Source organism: Oncorhynchus mykiss, chromosome 5, assembly GCF_057628025.1.
Source record: "Oncorhynchus mykiss isolate SJ-2025 chromosome 5, ASM5762802v1, whole genome shotgun sequence".
Taxonomy (NCBI): domain Eukaryota; kingdom Metazoa; phylum Chordata; class Actinopteri; order Salmoniformes; family Salmonidae; genus Oncorhynchus; species Oncorhynchus mykiss.
In genome coordinates, this window is record NC_143026.1 from 28777013 (window position 1) to 28797663 (window position 20651).

General features: G+C 42.7%; 3 protein-coding genes across 4 annotated transcripts; 2 read left to right on the forward strand and 1 right to left on the reverse strand.

The window, feature by feature from the left end:
- Nucleotides 1–1000: 1000 nt before the first annotated feature.
- Nucleotides 1001–2846, reverse strand: LOC110523544 (5-hydroxytryptamine receptor 1A-beta-like). The gene has a single exon (XM_021602333.3). It carries the CDS (start codon nucleotides 2741–2743, stop codon nucleotides 1334–1336), a length of 1410 nt encoding a protein of 469 aa, XP_021458008.3. The 5' UTR covers nucleotides 2744–2846; the 3' UTR covers nucleotides 1001–1333.
- Nucleotides 2847–3233: 387 nt separating this feature from the next.
- Nucleotides 3234–15656, forward strand: rnf180b (ring finger protein 180b). The gene is made up of 7 exons (XM_021602334.3): nucleotides 3234–3365; nucleotides 4096–4201; nucleotides 5991–6089; nucleotides 6216–7064; nucleotides 11334–11547; nucleotides 11692–11817; nucleotides 12090–15656. The coding sequence occupies exons 2-7, from the start codon at nucleotides 4121–4123 to the stop codon at nucleotides 12281–12283; spliced, it is 1563 nt and encodes a 520-aa protein (XP_021458009.2). The 5' UTR covers nucleotides 3234–3365; nucleotides 4096–4120; the 3' UTR covers nucleotides 12284–15656.
- Nucleotides 15629–20449, forward strand: rgs7bpb (regulator of G protein signaling 7 binding protein b). Of its 2 annotated transcripts, none has more exons than XM_036977205.2 (6): nucleotides 15629–16281; nucleotides 16777–16949; nucleotides 17682–17812; nucleotides 19100–19244; nucleotides 19466–19536; nucleotides 19637–20449. In XM_036977205.2, the coding sequence occupies exons 1-6, from the start codon at nucleotides 16132–16134 to the stop codon at nucleotides 19726–19728; spliced, it is 762 nt and encodes a 253-aa protein (XP_036833100.1). In that variant the 5' UTR covers nucleotides 15629–16131; the 3' UTR covers nucleotides 19729–20449. The 2 variants fall into 2 exon arrangements, with proteins under 2 accessions (XP_036833100.1, XP_021458011.1); XM_021602336.3 differs by having other exon boundaries at nucleotides 15661–16281; nucleotides 16822–16949.
- The last annotated feature ends 202 nt before the right edge of the window (nucleotides 20450–20651 follow it).

Sequence of the window (20651 nt, forward strand, 5' to 3'; positions counted from 1 at the left end):
TGTGTGTGTGTGTGTGTGTGTGTGTGTGTGTGTGTGTGTGTGTGTGTGTGTGTGTGTGTGTGTTTTGCACAGAGGAAAGCCCTGCTCTGAGTTGAATTGGTCTCTACTATGCTGTGCAAATATTTCATCTGTGTTGCTATGCTAATGCCCCACTACACACTATGCAATGACTCCCAGATGCAGAATGACACAATCACTCAAACTAGCATCTTGTTTTACAGCAGTGATCCGATCACAACCTACACATTGCACCATACTAGATATTTTCTCTTGCTCTCTCTCCCCCTCATCATTTATGTTTAGTGTTTGCACACACTCTTTCTCGATCTTTCTTTCTGTCTCTCTCTCTCTCGTGGACCGTGCAGGTGTAATGAATGAAAATATGTCCACCATTCATATTGGTGTGGCGCACACACACACACAAACACACGCATACACACACACACTTGCAAACATACAGTACAGTAGGGAATGGCTGTTGGTTTAAAGGTTGGTATTGTCGGGTTTTCAGCTTTGACTTATTGTGACTTGTTTTTAATTCATTTTTTTTAAATCCCTTAGTGACATGCCTCAATTGCAAAATACAATTTGGAATTCCTGAAATTATTGTATCTAGGATAGACTAAAAGCACAGGTCTGTGGTGGCTTTCAACATTACACTTTCAAATGTTTCCTTATCTGACCATGTACAATTTTGAACACGAGACCATCTTTGTGTGTGTAAGTAATTTGGGGATATAACAGTTGATTTCTGTGAGTAACTCATCCACCAGTCTGTTGTAAAATAATGTCTTCTTTGCTGGGGGCTGATTTGGGTATAATCCAAAACGTTATTATGGAAAAACGAATTATGCTTATTCTTCCATAATACTTTCCTTTGCTGTTAGATTTAGATTTGCCTCAACACAAAGACTATTTCTTCCTAAAATGCTATGGCAAATGCCCAAGAGGTAATATGAATCTCCAATTATGCACACATATCAACACAGTAGTACAGAAGTTTCTGAAATAGGACATTGTTTATTGAACACAACAAAGCATGTTTGACATGGGCATGAGTGGTCCGCTCTAACATCCAGCAATCTTGTTTATAAAGTTTCATAAAACTCCTGGTATAATAATACAAATGATTAATTATATAACAACACGTATAACAGTAATAATAATACAATTATTTTTATGAAACAACATTCCTATCAACTCTCCCACCTCTCAATAAATGTATATTTCACTGAGTGGTGGCACTGGAATGGTTGTAAGCTTTGTCTTCTACAAACTTCAGTCGGAAGTCCGCAGTCAAACGTTTTAGACCATACGAGGATGATGCTTATGCTTATGTTTTGAAGTAGTGACATTTTATTATTTTCTTAAAAGCACTTTGGAAGTCCTTGTTGAAGTATGCGTAAATTATGGGATTCAGTAGGGAGTTGGAATACCCGAGCCAGTTAATGACGTCCTCGAGCCACTTTGGCATTTGGCACGACTGGCAAAAGGGCATTACCAGGGCAACGATAAAGAAAGGCAACCAGCAAAATATAAAAGTGCCCATAATGATACCCAGCGTCTTTACCGTTTTGCGCTCTCTGGCCATGGCCATCTTTCTCTTTGCCTCCATGTTCTTATCGTGTCTGCTCTCAAAGAGCGGTTCAGATTTGGGGGTGTTGGGGAGTGGCAGGTTGTTTTTCGAGTTGCTGTGAACCTCGATGATCTCCAGCGACTCGCCTTCCTCCGCGTGCTTGACCGCGCCGTTTACGCACAGGGTCGGTTTGGGCTTCACGCTCCTCTTCCAGCTTTTACTCGGGTCCCCATTGGTCCTCTTGTGGAAAAGAGTGGTGGACAGTCCCAAACAAGAATCAGACACTTTCTTTTTATCTGTTTTACGCACGGTTCTCCTGATTCTAAACCTCGCGGCTTTGAATATCCGCCCATATAAGACCAACATGAGTATCAACGGAATGTAGAACGCGCCAAATGTTGAGTAGATTGTGTACCATGGGTCTCGACTAATAATGCATTGCTCGGGGTTTGCTATGTCCTCCGCCTTACTACTCGGCTGGGAACGCATGATCAACATGGGTGGAACAGAGATAGAGAACCCGACAAACCAAGTGACACTGATCAGAACCGCCGCTCTTCTGGGCGTCCTCTTCTTCATATACTCTATGGGTTCGGTAATGGCCCAGTACCTGTCCAAGGCGATGGCGCACAGGTGCAGAATGGATGATGTACAACATAACACATCTAAAGAGATAAAAATATCACACGGTACCTGTCCGAGAGCCCACCTGTTTAAGACTTGGTAAAGGGCAGCCATTGGCAACACCAGAACCGATACCATCAAGTCAGTCACGGCCAGAGACCCGATCAGATAGTTCCCTACATTCTGAAGATTTCTCTCCAGGGCGATAGCTGCAACCACACATGCGTTACCAAATACCGCACAGAGAATGAGCGCAGCCAGCAGAAAGGACGGGAAGATTTGGGAACTTAGTTTCACCTCCTCGGAATCAGCTGTCGAGGTTTCGTTTTGAAAATCAAATAGAAACCATGCGGCCGTCGAGTTGTTTCTTTCCTCCATGTTGATGAAAAAGGAAGCGCTCCTCAGTGACATTGTGTCATCTCCCGTGCCCAATAGAGCTCCACCCTTGGAGAGCGCGTTGTGATCTACAGCTGGACTCTGCGCTGCGCGCTCAGCATTGTATGCACTCTGTGCCGGTTGGTGACGACTGACGAGGGGGTTCATTTATACCAGTGATGGAAAATACGTCAGTTAGCTGTGAGATTGAAAGAGAGATGTTCTGTCCACACCAACAGTTGGACTCTCTGAGAGAGTGCGCGCAGTGAGATGCAGGTGCTATCATCCCTTTACCAACAGGATTTGATAGAGCACTAATAACAATTAATTGGCATAGAAACACACACACACACACACTCGTTTTCAATGTTTTTATTTGTATGATGCATTTATTATTCATTGTTTAGATATGAGCAATAGCCTAAATTATTATAGAAAACCACAGCTGTAACGGAAACCATAGGACTATGCCTGTCCTTTCTCAATTACGAAAATATTACAAACGAATCTGCCATTGCTGTTCTTGCTTTTAAAAAAAGATATGGAATCTGTTGAAGTTATTTCTCAGATCAGCACCATGGACAGCGTACCTCGCTGTGACCAGGTCTGATGCTGCCACCTGGCGTAGACCTACATGGCAGCGTGGATTACTTGTGAAGTTTGGTGCATCTGACGCTCCGTAACAAAAAGCAGTGACGTCATTGTCCTCTAACTTTCGGACAAATTTTTCTTCTATTAAATTGTTAATTAATCGTTTCGAAGGGAACGCATAGGAATTTGGAAATCCCAGGTAGGATATGTTACTTTTCAGTATGGCAATTGTTTCAAAAGCCATCGTCATAAACATTTGCATTTGTCAAAAAGAATGAACAGAAATGTTGAACTAGGAGCACACCGCCTCACGAGAGGAGAGGAGTTTCGTTATTAGATTTCTGCTTGCTAGATTCAGCTCAGCTGGCATGGCTAGTTTTGTATTTCACGCTATTAATAATAATCTTTGACATTTGAATGTTGCCTTTTTTATAGAATTGTTTATTTACGTAGTAAATAAAATACTATCTAAATAAAGCCTAAGTGTTTATTAGCTGTTATGTCATGAAATTGGCGTGACGCTGCTGAATAGGGCTATGGCCAAGCAAGGTTAGAGGAACTACATCCATGACCAAGGTTGAGTAGATAGGCCTACTGTCTCATTTTGGACTCTTAGTTGAATTGTTGTCAGTTATGTTAAAACGAAGGCTGTATACGAATATAGGTACACATACAGTAAACCGTTTTTCAGCAGTTTTTCTGAAAACCCAAGAGTCATTACCACATGGATCATATTGTGATTCAACCTCATTTGGGTTCATCTTCTAACAGTGCTTCAGAAAAATTCCCATTAGCCTTATCACCTGTGCTGAATGCATATCACATGTTGTGGTATCCTCTCCATGAGAGGAAATACATGCTCCCTGCCTATTTGTCTGTGTGTTGGCATTTAGCCTACTGTGCCCTCTTTTTCATTGATTCTGTGGCAGATGAGAACAGCAGAAATTGGTTTCTATGGACAACCCAGGGGCGGTGGCTATGCTCCGCTGCAGGAAGTGTCGTAAAGGCTTTGTAGACACAACATGCCTGCATCCGGTGAGTGACGGGGTTACTTTTCCAGCTAGTATAGTGTATGTAAAGCACATAGGAAAGCATTCTAGCTCTGACTCCCAAGGCAATATTTCAGAGGCTGTCCATCAAGCATCTCATGCTGTGTTCGCACAGGCAACCCAATTCTGATGTTTTCCACTAATTGGTATTTTGACCAATCACATCAGATCTTTTTCAGAGCTCATCTGAAGTAATCAAGAGAATTGGGCTGCCTGTCTAAACAAAGCCTCAGAGTAGGAATGCTGATCTTGGATAATTTCCCCCCAGTCCATGTAATCTTATTTATTGTCATCTAAAAGGCAAAACTGATCCTAAATCAGCACCCCTACTCTGAGACATTTCTTACACACAGCCCCCGAAGGGCCCTGCCTTAGACTGCAAAAACATCAAAGTAATCTTGAGTGTAGTAAAGGTCAGTGACTGCAGTCCAAACAATCCTGTCATGCCCTGTCATGTTCATGAAGTCATGACCTAACCTGGTGGAACAAGACGGTCCATAGCTCACATTCTGATTCGTGTTACTGTGACAGTGTTGCTTCCATCCTTCTCCTTGCCCCAACCAGGGTTGTAAAGAAGGAGTCGGCAACACATTTTATTTTGCCCCCCAAAGTTTTTAGAATGAAAAATGTATATATAAAAAAAATACTAAACCAACCAGGAATTCAACTAAAAGTCTGTTCCCAAGTGTTCCCACAAATACAAGATTCTCAATGAAATCAAGGTATGAAAGGATTGTTATTTTCAAATTCCATCTCTTTTTGAGTTTAGTTGTCAATATGCACTGTACAAGTTATCTTAATTATGTTCACCATCCTCTCTGACAAAAATCGTCCCGTAGCTGAATCTAGTTTCCTGCAGCTACTCTTCCTGGGGTCCACACAAAAGACAAAACATGAAATGCTACAAAACATCAAGAGACAATAACAACTCAAGGACATAACTACACGCATTTAAAATATGTACACTTTCATACACTAAGGCTACTGTACATCTGTAACGATTTTTGTTGGTGGAAGGAGAGGAGGACCAAAGTGCAGCATGGTACGTATCCATAATACTTTTCATCCAGAATGAATACACCAACAAAAACAACAAAAGATAAACAAACAGTTCTCACAGGTGCAACAAACACTAACCAGAAAATAACTACCCACAAATCATAGTGGGAAAACAGGCTGCCTAAGTGTGGTTCTCAATCAGAGGCAGCTGTCAATCGTTGTCTCTGATTGAGAACCATACTTAGGCAGCCTGTTTTCCCACTATGGGTTTTGGGTAGTTGTTTTCTGTCTTTGTATTCTGTACCAGACAGAACTGTTTCGGTCTCGTTCATTCTCTTTTGTTGTTTTTGTCATTCTGTGTTCAGTTCATTTCATTAAATTGACGATGAACACTTACCACGCTGCGTGTTGGTCCTATGATTCCTATTCCTCATCATCAGACGAGGAGGAGAGCCGTTACAACATCACTATAGACAACTATAGCTTTCACAACGCACAGTGCAGCTTTTACCTAAACTACTTAAGACACACTCATTCAACCAATTATACATTCACATTTACGCCGGCACATATACATTTCACTATTCTGCTTATGTGAAATAAACAAAACCGTGCATCAGACGGTGTTTCACCATAGGTCCTTCACTCCTGTTGAGTTCATAAAAGGAAAAGAGCAATGTTTCTTCAGTAGGGAGAGCCAGGCTGGTGTTATAACATATGGTTATGAGTTGACCCGGGTCTGTACTGGGTAAAGATGGTAGCTTATCTCCCTACAGATAGTGCCTGATGATGACACAACGGCAGCAGGTACATGCAGCGTCTGGCACATGAACGTTGATACACTGCCAGAGTGGATACTGACGTCAGTTCACCAGGTAAGGCTTAGTGTTTGTACAGGTGTGTGCTAGTGTTTGATTTGCACTGTGTTCTTTTGTAAATTTTGGATAAAAATTTAAGACAAGCCTATCAGTTATTTCTGTTCTAATGTCCTCTTTCTGCAGGCCCAGTGGACAGTGGGGAAGCTGAACTGTGAGAACTGTGGTGCTCGCCTGGGTGGCTTCAACTTTCTCAACAACACCAAATGCCCATGTGGTCAGGAGTCCACCGTGCACCTTAGCAAGAGTCGGGTTGACCAGGACCACAAACGCTACCTTCATGTGGTCAGACCGCAGACGACGAGAGGTAGGGGAGGACCGGGCTGCCTGAAGGGCGAGCCGGTGGGTTCTCACAGTGAGCAGTACAGGTCAGAGGTCGGGGAGGACTTTCTTGTTGGCTCACAGCTCTGCTGTACTTCTGTGTCCCGCCTTAACGCTGAGAGCCGACCAACCACAACACACCCAGATGCCTTTTTCCAGTTGGCTGACATCAGAGCCACCCAATCAGTTCCATTGAGCTCCCCCAGCATTGTTTCTCATACAAAGTTTGGTGCGAGGGGCAGGTTGGAACCCTCCTGTAGCTCTGGCTCCCAGACTGGCCCTGTTGAAGTGACTGAGGGAGAGGTGAGGACTGGGACAGAGCAGCTGCCCTATTCACCTGTTGTGTCCTACACCCCTCATCTATTTGCAACTAGTATTATTAGGTCACCTACCTGCCTATCACGTCTGACTAGAGAGTCCCCTGGTTCTCGTCTTCTCTCCCTGAGAGGGCCAGGTGTCTCCCACATCCCTGGAGAGCAGGAGGAGGCCGTGGAGGAGGAGAGAAGAGGAACCCCCACAGAGCTCCAGGCCCAGCTAGTAGCCAACAATGCTTCTCCAGCCCTACAAAGGTTCAGCAAGAAAGAGAAGAACCGGCTGAAGAGCCAGAGGAGGAAACAGAGGAAGAAAGAGCGCTGGCTCCACTCCCAGGAACAGGTGAGAATTGGTCATGGCCTCAATTGAGATCGGACGGTTATTTCCAGGTAGAGAGAAAGAGACATTTGCTTTGGCAATGTTAAAATATGTTTCCCATGCCAATAAAGCCATTGAATTGAGATAAGTGCCGGTAAGAAAGACATCTGGCTGTAACAGAAATGTCTAATGGAGTTATGCATGGTAAGTCAAACATTCATACAGTTTAGTTTGTCCAGTATTTTAGTTACATTGCATTTTTGTGAGATTATTCTTGACCATTTTGTTGAGCTGACAAGACGACCACAGTGGAGTCCCTGTGGTTGTTAGTCTGACACTGTTTACCACAAGCAGTTACAGTGGGGCAAAAAAACGATTTAGTCAGCCACCAATTGTGCAAGTTCTCCTACTTAAAAAGATGAGAGGTCTGTAATTTTCATCATAGGTACACTTCAACTATGACAGACAAAATGAGGGAAAAATTCCAGAAAATCACATTGTAGGATTTTTAATGAATTTATTTGCAAATTATGGTGGAAAATGCGTATTTGGTCAATAACAAACAAGCAAGATTTCTGGCTCTCACAGACCTGGAACTTCTTCTTTAACCTTTCTGATCTCCCCATCCCGGATCCGGGATCGTGAATACAGACTCAAGCTCATTACCATAACGCAACGTTAACTATTCATGAAAATCGCAAATGAAATAAATATGCTAGCTCTCAAGCTTAGCCTTTTGTTAACAACACTGTCATCTCAGATTTTCAAAATATGCTTCTCAACCATTGCAAAACAAGCATTTGTGTAACAGTATTGATGGCTAACGTAGCATTTAGCATTAGCATTCAGCTGGCAACATTTACACAAAAAAACAGAAAAGCATTCAAAAAAATAATTTACCTTTGAAGAACTTCAGATGTTTTCAATGAGGAGACTCTCAGATAGCAAATGTTCAGTTTTTCCTGAAAGATTATTTGTTTAGGACAAATCGCTCCGTTTTCTGCGTCACGTTTAGCTATGAAAAAACCCCTGTATCCAGGATTGTGTAAATCTATCAGCAAGCTCATTAGCATAACACAACGTTAACTATTTATGAAAATCGCAAATGAAATGAAATAAATATGCCATCTCTCAAGCTTAGCCTTTTGTAAACAACACTGTCATCTCAGATTTTCAAAATATGCTTCTCAACCATAGGAAAACAATCATTTGTGTAAAAGTAGCTAGCTAGAGTTAGCATTTCGCGTTAGCATTTAGCGTTAGCATTAGCGTTAGCATCCAGCACGCAACATTAACAAAAACATAAAAGCCTTCAAATAAAATCATTTACCTTTGAAGAACTTCTGATGTTTTCAATGAGGATACTCTCAGTTAGATAGCAGATGCTCAGTTTTTCCAAAAAGATTCCTTGTGTATTAGAAATAGCTCCGTTTTATACATCACATTTGGCTACCAAAAAAAATCCGTAAATTCAGTCCTCAAAACGCAAACTTTTTTCCAAATTAACTCCATAATATCGACTGAAAACATGGCAAACGTTGTTTAGAATCAATCATCAAGGTGTTTTTCACATATCTCTTCATTGATACATCGTTCTTGGACACATGCTTTCTCCCCTGAATCAAATGGTAAAGTAGAAGCAGCTGGCAATTGCGCACCGAATTCGACGCAGGACACCAGGCGGACACTTGGAAAATGTAGTCTCTTATGGTCAATCTTCCAATGATATGCCTACAAATACGTCACAATGCTGCTAAGACCTTGGGCGAACGACAGAAAGTGTAGGCTCATTCGTTGCGCAATCACAGCCATATAAGGAGAGAATGGAAAACAGAGCTTCAGAAATTCTGCTAATTCCTGGGTGATGCATCATCTTGGTTTCGCCTGTAGAATGAGTTCTGGGGCACTTACAGAGTGAATATGCATAGTCGAGCATCTTTTCGTGACAAAATATCGCGCTTAAAACGGGAACGTTTTTTATCCAAAAATGAAATAGTGCCCCTAGAGCTCTAACAGGTTAAGAGTCTCCTCTGTCCTCCACTCGTTACCTGTATTAATGGCACCTGTTTGAACTTGTTATCAGTATAAAAGACACCTGTCCACAACCTCAAACAGTCACACTCCAAACTCCACTATGGCCAAGACCAAAGAGCTGTCAAAGGACACCAGAAACAAAATTGTAGACCTGCACCAGGCTGGGAAGACTGAATCTGCAATAGGTAAGCAGCTTGGTTTGAAGAAATCAACTGTGGGAGCAATTATTAGGAAATGGAAGACATACAAGACCACTGATAATCTCCCTCGATCTGGGGCTCCACGCAAGATCTCACCCCGTGGGGTCAAAATGATTACAAGAACGGTGAGCAAAAATCCCAGAACCACACGGGGGGACCTAGTGAATGACCTGCAGAGAGCTGGGACCAAAGTAACAAAGCCTACCATCAGTAAAACACTACGCCGCCAGGGACTCAAATACTGCAGTGCCAGACGTGTCCCCCTGCTTAAGCCAGTACATGTCCAGGCCCGTCTGAAGTTTGATAGAGAGCATTTGGATGATCCAGAAGAAGATTGGGAGAATGTCATATGGTCAGATGAAACCAAAATATAACTTTTTGGTAAACTCAACTCGTCGTGTTTGGAGGACAAAGAATGCTGAGTTGCATCCAAAGAACACCATACCTACTGTGAAGCATGGGGGTAGAAACATCATGCTTTGGGGCTGTTTTTCTGCAAAGGGACCAGGACGACTGATCCATGTAAAGGAAAGAATGAATGGGGCCATGTATCGTGAGATTTTGAGTGAAAACCTCCTTCCATCAGCAAGGGCATTGAAGATGAAACGTGGCTGGGTCTTTCAGCATGACAATGATCCAAAACACACCGCCCGGGCAATGAAGGAGTGGCTTCGTAAGAAGCATTTCAAGGTCCTGGAGTGGCCTAGCCAGTCTCCAGATCTCAACACCATAGAAAATCTTTGGAGGGAGTTGAAAGTCTGTGTTGCCCAGCAACAGCCCCAAAACATCACTGCTCTAGAGGAGATCTGCATGGAGGAATGGACCAAAATACCAGCAACAGTGTGTGAAAACCTTGTGAAGACTTACAGAAAACGTTTGACCTCTGTCATTGCCAACAAAGGGTATATAACAAAGTATTGAGAAACTTTTGTTATTGACCAAATACTTATTTTCCACCATAATTTGCAAATAAATTCATTAAAAATCCTACAATGTGATTTTCTGGATTTTTTTTCCTCATTTTGTCTGTCATAGTTGGAAGTGTACCTATGATGAAAATTACAGGCGCCTCTCATCTTTTTAAGTGGGAGAACTTGCACAATTGGTGGCTTACTAAATACTTTTTTGCCCCACTGTACATGTATGACACACATTTCAAATTCCTTCACCTTACTTTGACTGTGTCTGGAAGGGGGGAAGTTATATCTTGCCTTTGATAATGTCGTCGCCCATCAGCTAAGCAAACACAAACACAGAAGATTAGTGAGTTGGGTGTTGCCTGCCAGGTGGGTGACTACATTTCCCTGTGTTGTCAGCAGTAGCAGAGAGATTGTTGGTTGACAGTGGCCAGTGTGGACCTACAGTGTATACGATTGAGAGACACTTACAGTACTGTGGAGTGTGGACTACAGGTACTGCGCTTGTTCTAGTCTAACTGACCGTAGAAAAGAACAACACCATGGCATTCTCTTGTGGATGAACCCATATTATAGGTTGATTTATGTGGTTTGATAAAGTTGGCTAATCTTGTGCCAAGATGAGTTTAATTGTTTTTGGTTGATAGCTTGTAAACTCAAGCCCTTCCACGAACCACTCTCGTCATGGTTACAGTCGGTCTCTGTTTTATGGGTATCTGAATTGGGGTGACTAGTGCATGTCAGTCAACAAGCCGTCCATTCTCCCCAAACCATAGACTCTATTGCCGGCCAGTATTCTCTCACAATGACACTCGACGGGCTGATTGGAGTCCTCTCATATCATATGTGAGCATCATGAACAAAGAGATGTAAAAAGCAACAAATGGGACAAATGTCCCCTCCTTTTCTGAAATTCAGAAGATGGAAGCACCTGCGAAATCGTGATTTGTCCAAAGGATCAGTGATGACAAATCAAAGTGCCAGAAACAAAGTTCCTCGCTAATCGTTGCATCCCACAGTCTGTTGACAGACGCTATGATACCATTTATGTTACTTGCGTCTGTCCACAAGAGATTAGTAGTGTTACTGTTAGATATTATTTTCCATATTGCCTCACTATTATTTTATCTTATTGTATATAGAGTGTGACAGGGCTGCTAACAGACAGTGAGGAGGTGGACAGAGAGGACTACACCTGTGCTGTGTGCCTGGATGTCTACTTCAGTCCCTATAGCTGTCACCCCTGTGGCCACATCTTCTGTGAGCCCTGCCTCCGCACGCTGGCCAAGAACCGGCCAGCCAACACCCCCTGTCCCCTCTGCCGCACCCTCATCTCACACACACTCTTCCAGAAAGGTGAGTTACGGCATCAATTTATGGTGCATACTCCTCCCAATGGTTCTGTTATTGATAACAAATAGCCGTTTTCTCCATAGCTGTAAATAGTAAGAAGCCCTTTGAGAGTTTTAACTAAATTGTTTAATTGCCTTTTGGTTTCAGAGCTCAACCAAACAGCTAAGACTTTTTTCCCGAAGGTCTACCACTCACGGAAACACAACTTTCAAAAAGCCAACTATGCTAAATTGCCTCTTCCCAACTGCCCAAAACGTTTCCGCATCTTTTGGGGTAAGGTATATTGTGGATGTGTTGCTTGCAGTAGATATCTGATCATCTGTAACTCAGTTTGTCTTATTTTTTGTGCAGTCTTGTAAGCTCTTATGCAACAAACATGTTATTCTCATGTAACTAATGAGTTTCTCACAAAGTGAATGTCTCTTTTAGTTAACTAGCATGCCAAGCTTGAGCAGTCCTAAACAAAAAACCATTATTGTAAATGTGTACACCAGGGACTGTGTCTGCCTCCCTCTCTGACCCCAGTTTTCCTGTTTGTATCCCAGGGTACCAGGGGCAGGTGGCTCCAGGGAGGTGGTGGCACTTTGCCCCAGCAGGCTTCGCCCTGGATGCCCTGGACCTGGCCGACATGCGCGGCTGGTTCTTCGATATTGACCTGGTCATCATCTACATCCACTCTGTCAACTGGATACTGGCCCTGCTGGTTCTTTGCTTTCTGGCATACTTCTTCTTGTCTTGAGTGCTGTTTGTGTATTTAGCCAGTGATGGCTGACCTCTAAAAATGGTACAGCTGAGGTTTCTGGGTGATGTAGTATTGTGCCTAATGGTGCTTACTGCCAGGAAATTCACCTGTCACCTCCATATGTTAACTTGAATCATGAGCAGTCCTGAGGGGAACTGGAACTGTGAGGTGTTTTTTTTGTTGCAGTTGGGGAGGTCATATATATAGAAATACCAGTACTCAAATGAAGTTGTGTAGATGGGCTTATTTCATATTTTGTGAGAGTTTTACATACAATCTTTTCACTGTAAATCCAAAATTGTTTTATGAGGGATAGAAGTGTAATAGAAGTGAAAACGAAAGACCAATAATTATTGTTGTTTAAAAAAAAACAGGTTAGGAAATGCACAGAGATCTCTAATAATAGCCCTATTTTGATAGATGTATGACCAGTGGGCCCGCTCTGTCAAGGACTTCCCTCAGGTCATCAACATGAAGGTAGCATAATCACATACAGTACCAGTCAAAAGTTTGGACACACTTACTCATTCCAGGGTTTTTCTTTATTTTGACTATATTCTACATTGTAGAATAATAGTGAAGGCGTCAACTAGGAAATAACATGTGGAATCATGTAGAAAGCAAAAAAGTGTTAAGCAAATCAAAATCTATTTTATATTTGAGATTCTTCAAAGTAGCCACCCTTTGCCTGGATGACAGCTTTGTGCCCTCTTGGCATTCTCTCAACCAGCATCATGAGGTAGTCACCTGGAATGTGTTTCAATTAACAGGTGTGCATTGTTAAAAGTTAATTTGTGGAATTTCTATCCTTCTCAATGTGTTTGACGCAATCAGTTGTGTTGTGACAAGGTAAGGGTGGTAAACAGAAGATAGCAAGTCCAAGTCCATATTATGGCAAGAACAGCTCAAATAAGCAAAGAGAAATGACAGTCCATCATTACTTTCAGACATGAAGGTCAGTCAATACGGAAATGTCAACTGCAGTTACAAAAACCATCAAGCACTATGATGAAACTGGCTCTCATGAGGACCGGCACAGGAAAGGGAGACCCAGAGTTACCTCTGCTGCAGAGGATAAGTTCATTAGAGTTAACTGCACCTCAGAAATTGCAGCCCAAAAAAAATGTTTCACACAGTTCAAGTAACAGACACATCACAACATCAACTGGTCAGAGGAGAATGAGTGAATCAGGCCTTCATCGTCGAATTGCTGCAAAGAAACCACTACTTAAGGACACTAATAATAATAAGAAGAGACTTGCTTGGGCCAAGAAACACAACCAATGGACATTAGACCAGTGGAAATCTGTCCTTTGGTCTGATGAGTCCAAATGTGAGATTTTTGGTTCCAACCACGGTGTCTTTTTGAGATGCATAGTAGGTGAACGGATTACCTCCGCATGTGTAGTTCCCACCGTGAAGCATGGACGAGGTGGTGTGGGTGTGCTTTGCCGGTGACACTGTCTGATTTGATTTAGAATTCAACGCACACTTAACCAGCATGGCTACCACAGCATTCTGCAGCGATACACTGTCCCATCTGGTTTGCGCTTAGTGGAACTAACATTTTTCAACAGGACAATGACCCAACACACCTCCAAGCTGTGTAAGGGCTATTTGACCAATAAGGAGAGTGATGGAGTGCTGCATCAGATCTGATCTGGCCTCCACAATCACCCAAACTCAACCCAATGGAGATGAGTTGGACTGCAGAGTGACGGAAAAGCAGCCAACAAGTGCTCAGCATATGTGGGAAGACTGTTGGAAAAGCATTCCAGGTGAAGCTGGTTGAGAGAATGCCAAGAGTGTGCAAAGCTGTCATCAAGGCAAAGGGTGGCTACTTTTATATATATTTTGATTTGTTTAACACTTTTTTGGTTACTACATGATTCCATATGTGTTCTTTCATAGTTTTGATGTCTTCACTAGTATTCTACAATGTAGGAAATAGTACAAATAAAGGAAAACCCTTTAATGAGTAGGTGTGTCCAAACTTTTGATAATGTACATCTCATATAACTATAAACTTTTTATTCAATATGCACTACATGACCAAAAGTATGTGGATACCTGCTCGTCAAACATCTCATTGCAAAATCATGGGCATTAATATGGAGTTGCCCCTTACTGCTATAACAGCTTTCACTCTTCTGGGAAGGCTTTCCTCTAGACGTTGGAACATTGCTGTTGGGTCAAGGGCGTTACAGAGGTCGGGCACAAATGTTGGGCATAGCTCGCAGTTGGCGTTCCAATTCATCCCAATGGTGTTCTAAGGGGTTGAGGTCAGCGCTCTGTGCAGGCCAGTCAAGTTCTTCCACACCTATCTTGACAAACCATTTCTGTATGAGCCTCGGCTTGTGCACTGGGGCATTATCGTGCTGAAACAGGAAAGGGACTTAAGTTGGATGCACAGAATTGTCTAGAATATCATTGTATGCTGCAGTGTTAAGATTTCCCTTCACTGGAACTAAGTTGCCTAGCCCAAACCATGAAAAACAGCCCCAGACCATTATTGCTTCACCAAACTTTACAGTTGGCACTATTCATTGGGGCGTTCTCCTGGCATCTGCCAAACCCAGATTTGTCAGAGGGACTGCCAGTAAAGTGTGATTCATTACTCCGGAGAACGAGTTTCCACTGCTCCAGAGTCCAATGATGGAGAGCTTTACACCACTCCAGCCAACGATTAGCATTGCACATGGTGATCTTAGGCTTGTGTGCAGCTGCTCAGCCATTGAAACACATTTCTTGAACAGTTCTTCTGCTGGAGTTGCTTCCAGAGGCAGTTTGGAACTGGGTTGTGAGTGAACAGAACAGATTATTTTTACGCACTACACGTTTCAGCACTCGGCGGTCCCGTTCTGTGAGCTTCTGTGGCCTACCACTTCACGGCTGTTTCCACTTCACATTAACAGCACTTGACCGGGGCAGCTCTAGCTTTGAAGAAATTTGACAAAATTACTTGTTGGAAAGGTGGCATTGCTATGAGGTACTACATTGAAAGACACTGAGCTCTTCTGTAAGGCCATTCTGCTGCCGATGTTTGTCTATGGAGATTTTATACATCAAATTTATACACCTGTCAGCAACAGGTGTGTGCGATATAGCCGAATCCACTGATTTGAAAGGGTGTCCACATACTTTTGTATATATAGTGTATTTTAGTACTGTTGCAATTTTGTGTGTTGCAGGGACTCATTGTAATATTTTGTCTTACCAGTGTGTCATTCAGTGTATTACCAATGATAGACATCTTTTATACATTTTACAGAACAAATTGCCAAATCTCTGGTAAGTTATGTGTCAAATGTACAGTTTTCATTGGTTGGCAATTGTGGTGACAATAATACATTGGTTTGCTTGCAGCCAACAGTAGCCTGTATGTCTGTATTCTGTATCTCACATCGGTCGGGGAGGCTGTGATGTGCGTAAATTGATGAGATTTACTTTGAGCATTCATATTCCTGCTGGTCTTTGAATGTGCTGTTGCTCATACCAGATACGAATCATATTTGTAGATATTTGCGTTTATTCTCAATACTTTCCTGCGACAGACCCGCTTGCTTTGGAGTCGTCGACGCCTCAACAGTTAACGGGATGCCGGAGCAGTGACAAATGGTTGGCTCAGGCTCCCCATGAATTCGCTTCTCAGGTGAAAGCACGACAGAAGACCGTTCAGCCGCAGTTGGCCTTCTGCTGGGGTGAAGGTGACTCGTTTCGCCGCTGAGGAGAGAGATGCAGAGAAGAAGCTGCGAGCCGTCCACTACTTGCTGTCGTCCTGCAAGCTGAACATACGAATATTATAGATAGGCTGGCCGTGGGATTTTATCAGTGACTGTGTATGCATGTGTTCTGCACCGAACGGGCGCATTAACCGCCCCAGATCCGCAGCGAACATTTTCCAGCTCGGCAAACCACCGCAGAGGGACCCCGAGCGCCGGGAGAGCACCGAGAGCGCGCGGAAAGCCCAGCGGGCCGTAGGCGACTGTAGGATGGTGAGATATGATCTATCGTGCATTATTGGTAAAAGCAATGGAGTCATTTCTGTCGTACTAGTATAAGAGCAGACACTATCCTATATATATTTTACCCACAACAAATTAAAATGCGCAACGCTAGATATTCTAAATGTAATTATCCAGAGACATTTTCTTACCAAGCTACATTTATCTGCCAACTAAGTCCTAGATGGGAGTCCAGGAGCCATAGAGAAATTCATTTAAGAATGTCCTTGAATGTTTTCTTAACGCTTTAAGGTGCGATAGACTAATGTATGTTGCACTCAGAAGGGCATGCCACAAGGATAGCTACTACAATATTACACCAATGTGCCACAATTAGTAGTTGTGTGTATATATCTATGTATATATGTGTGTGTCTTTATAGTGCAATAGTGTTATTAAAGTTTAGGCCTATATTGGGCCCTTGAAAACCTATGGAGCTATGCATTGACTTGCTGAAAGGGGTTATGTGTACATGTTGCTTCTCAGACTGTCCAAGAATTCAACACTCTTGTGGCGCTGTACCGAGAACAGGTCATCTCTATTGGGGAGATTTCTGCCGATTGTCCCTCTTTACGGGCCGTGCTGCACCGTACCAGGACCAAAGGATGCGCTATGGCCCAAGCTGCCCATCAGAACCTCACCGTGATATCTGGGTCTGGGTAAGGAATCTGCGTCTACGATATACGGATAGGCTACAATTTAATGAATGTGATCTGTTGACATCTTCAGTCGTCACTGGAGCTGTCCACGGTGCTAGTGTGTCAATCCAAGCCCTGCTATTCGACAGGATATTTAAATACAGTAGCAGGTTTGGGTTCAATTCAATTTAAATTCAGAAAGTAAACCAAATTCCAATTCCACGTTTTACTAAAACCAATTAAAGAGAATTGATATTGGAATTTCAGTGTAGACTACTTCCTGAATTGACTGGAATTCAAATTAAATGTACCCCAAGCCTGTACAGTGGGCTACTTGGAATCTGTGATACAGTCACTGGATATGATATGTTGATGTCTTCAATTGCTGCTGGAGCTGTCCTTGTTGCTAAGTGTAATCTACTCATAAATGATCTGCTCTTCTTTAGCCATTAAAGACCCCTCACACCTCCAGTCTCTTTAGAGCAAGGATGGGCAATTAGCGCCTGCGGTCCCCCTTAAGTGGGCCCATGGATCAACAAAATGTTACTTAGGGCCTTATCGACTGCATGGATGTGGATATGCAGACCCCTAAGCCACTATCACCCCCCATGATGAGTTCTGATTTTTTTGTGGTCCTCACCAAAGTTGCCCACCCCTGCTTTAGAGCCAGGGGGTTTCACGAAGGGCTAGAATAGGAGCCAGTGATAAGATTTGAAACAGTCCATTCTCCTACTGTATGTGTATGTGTTGTAGGCCAGAGGATGGGGAGATCCACCCAGAGATCTGCCGGCTCTTCATCCAGCTGCAGTGCTGCCTGGAGATGTTCATCACGGAGATGCTCAAGTCCATGTGTCTATTGGGGGTACTGCAGCTCCACAGGAAAGGTGAAATACCAATCTCAACCAGCAGAGGGCAGGATAGTAGCTACAATATTTTGTATTTATTTTTTTATTTCGCCTTTATTTAACCAGGTAGGCTAGTTGAGAACAAGTTCTCATTTGCAACTTCGACCTGGCCAAGATAAAGCAAAGCAGTGTGACACAGACAACAACACAGAGTTACACATGGAGTAAACAATAAACAAGCCAATAACACAATAAACAAATCAATGACACAGTAGAAAAAATAAAGTCTATATACAGTGTGTGCAAAAGGCATGAGGAGGTAGGCAATAAATAGGCCATAGGAGCGAATAGTTACAATTTAGCAGATTAACACTGGAGTGATAAATGAGCAGATGATGATGTGCAGGTAGAGATACTGGTGTGCAAAAGAGCAGAAAAGTAAATAAAATAAAAATAGTATGGGGATGAGGTAGATAGATTGGGTGGGCTATTTACAGATGGACTATGTACAGCTGCAGCGATCGTTTAGCTACTCAGATAGAGTTGTTGTTTAAAGTTGGTGAGGGAAATAAAAGTCTCCAAAAAGCGATTTTTGCAATTCGTTCCAGTCACTGGCAGCAGAGAACTGGAAGGAAAGGCAGCCAAATGAGGTGTTGGCTTTGGGGATGATCAGTGAGATATACCTGCTGGAACATGTGTTATCATGACCAGTGAACTTAGATAAGGCGGAGCTTTACCTAGCATAGACTTATAGATGACCTGGAGCCAGTGGGTCTGGCAACGAATATGTAGCGAGGGCCAGCCGACTAAAGCATACAGGTCGTGGTGGGTGGTATAAGGTGATTTGGTAACAAAACTGATGGCACTGTGATAGACTGCATCCAGTTTGCTGAGTAGAGTATTGGAAGCTATTTTTTAGATGACATCGCCGAAGTCGAGGATCGGTAGGATAGTCAGTTTTACTAGGTTAAGTTTGGCGGCGTGAGTGAAGGAGGCTTTGTTGCGAAATAGAAAGCCAATTCTAGATTGGATTTTTGATTGGAGATGTTTAATATGAGTCTGGAAGGAGAGTTTACAGTCTAGCCAGACACCTAGGTATTTATAGTTGTCCACATATTCTAGGTCGGAACCGTCCAGGGTGGTGATGCTAGTCGGGCGGGCGGGTGCGGGCAGCGAACGGTTGAAAAGCATGCATTTGGTTTTTACTAGCGTTTAAGAGCAGTTGGAGGCCACGGAAGGAGTGTTGTATGGCAGTGAAATATGCCATACAATATGAAATACATGGCATCACAGGTTACCCAGTATTATATGTTGATCATATCCCAGGAAAGGATTCATACCCGGAGCCCAGGCTGGACTTCAAGATGGATGAGAGTTCTGATGTACCCATCCTGGAGGAGCGCTCCTCCTCACCTGTGGACTACCAACATGAGTCCTGGCTGGTGTGCACCGATATTGAAAACATAGAGAGGTATAGTGTAATACAATATGCTTACACACTCATGGTCTCTCATGGTCAACAGAAAGCTCAGGCCACATAGTACTGTTTAAGCCATACATGAATAGGATTATCAACAGATTGGACATTACAAGTTATAGTAGACGTTCATGTTTCAGTTTGTGTATAGGCTTCCTCTGTGACCATGTAGAGGTGGTAAATGGATTTACCCATGATTCACCCTGTCTCCTCAGGGACATGCGAGAGATGAGAAACCTACTCAGCAAACTCAGGGAGACCATGCCTTTACCACTAAAAAACCAAGGTAAGTAGCATTTGTACTGTAAGAGTGTGTTAAATCATGAAAGATACACAAGATGGAAGGCACTGCACTGTACTCAGGTTCCTCTGTCTGTGTTGTCTAGATGACAGCAGTCTGCTGAATCTCACTCAATACCCGCTAGTCAGGCAGAGGAAGAGGCGCTTCTCTGGGTTCTGCTGCCTGGTGTCTGGCTGAGTCAGTCGGGTCCTGCAGGCAGCAGCAAGGGCAGCACACCAACCCTACACAACACCTTACATGTTATTACTGCCATTTGGGGAAGGAACTTTCTGATCAGTCTGTCTTTATTTTGTAATATGATTATATGTAGAAAAAGCTATTCAAATATAATGTTACAAACATGCATATTTTGCTATTATATTATTCAAGCTGTCTCTCTTTGTAGAAAAGGAGGACCCTTAGGTCTATAGACGAGCACAAACGGATGTGCCAAACTGATGCCATGAGAGATGCATTATGTTGGTAGACAGCTTTGCCTAATCTTTGCCTTCAGACATCTTCCTCAGAATGTCATTATATTTCTTCACTGTGCGATGCTTCTTTTGCAGTCTTCCATGAAAAGGAAATCTGTCTCCAACTTACTTTTTCCATCACAAGGGCTTTGCAATGCTCCATATCAAAAACATTTCTCATTTCATGTAAATACAGTATATAAATGGTGGTAAATGTTTTGTATGAAACTTTCTTTGAATAATGTAACTATAGATTATCTAAAGATTGAATGTCTAAATCGTTTGCATTGATTTATTTTGATGTCTTGGCCGAAAGTGTACAGCATGAATATTGCTATTTGTACTGTGGTAGATGTGTAGTGTATAGATGTTGTGCTATAGATTGTTGTACGGCTGACAGTATGTATAGGCCATTTTATAATGTGAATAAACTTTTTGTATTTAAATAATCATTTTTGTCTGGTTTATAGAGAGGCTGTTGTTTCTTGTTGGTTTCAGAGCCCACACATGATGTCCGCTTAAAGTATACTTCACATGAAGGAGACAAATGGACCTATTCTTTGTAGCCGTGGGTACTTGCAAAGCTATAAACTTCATCAATCACAACATGAAACTATTTTATGTTTTATCAGTGTGACAGGAACTCAG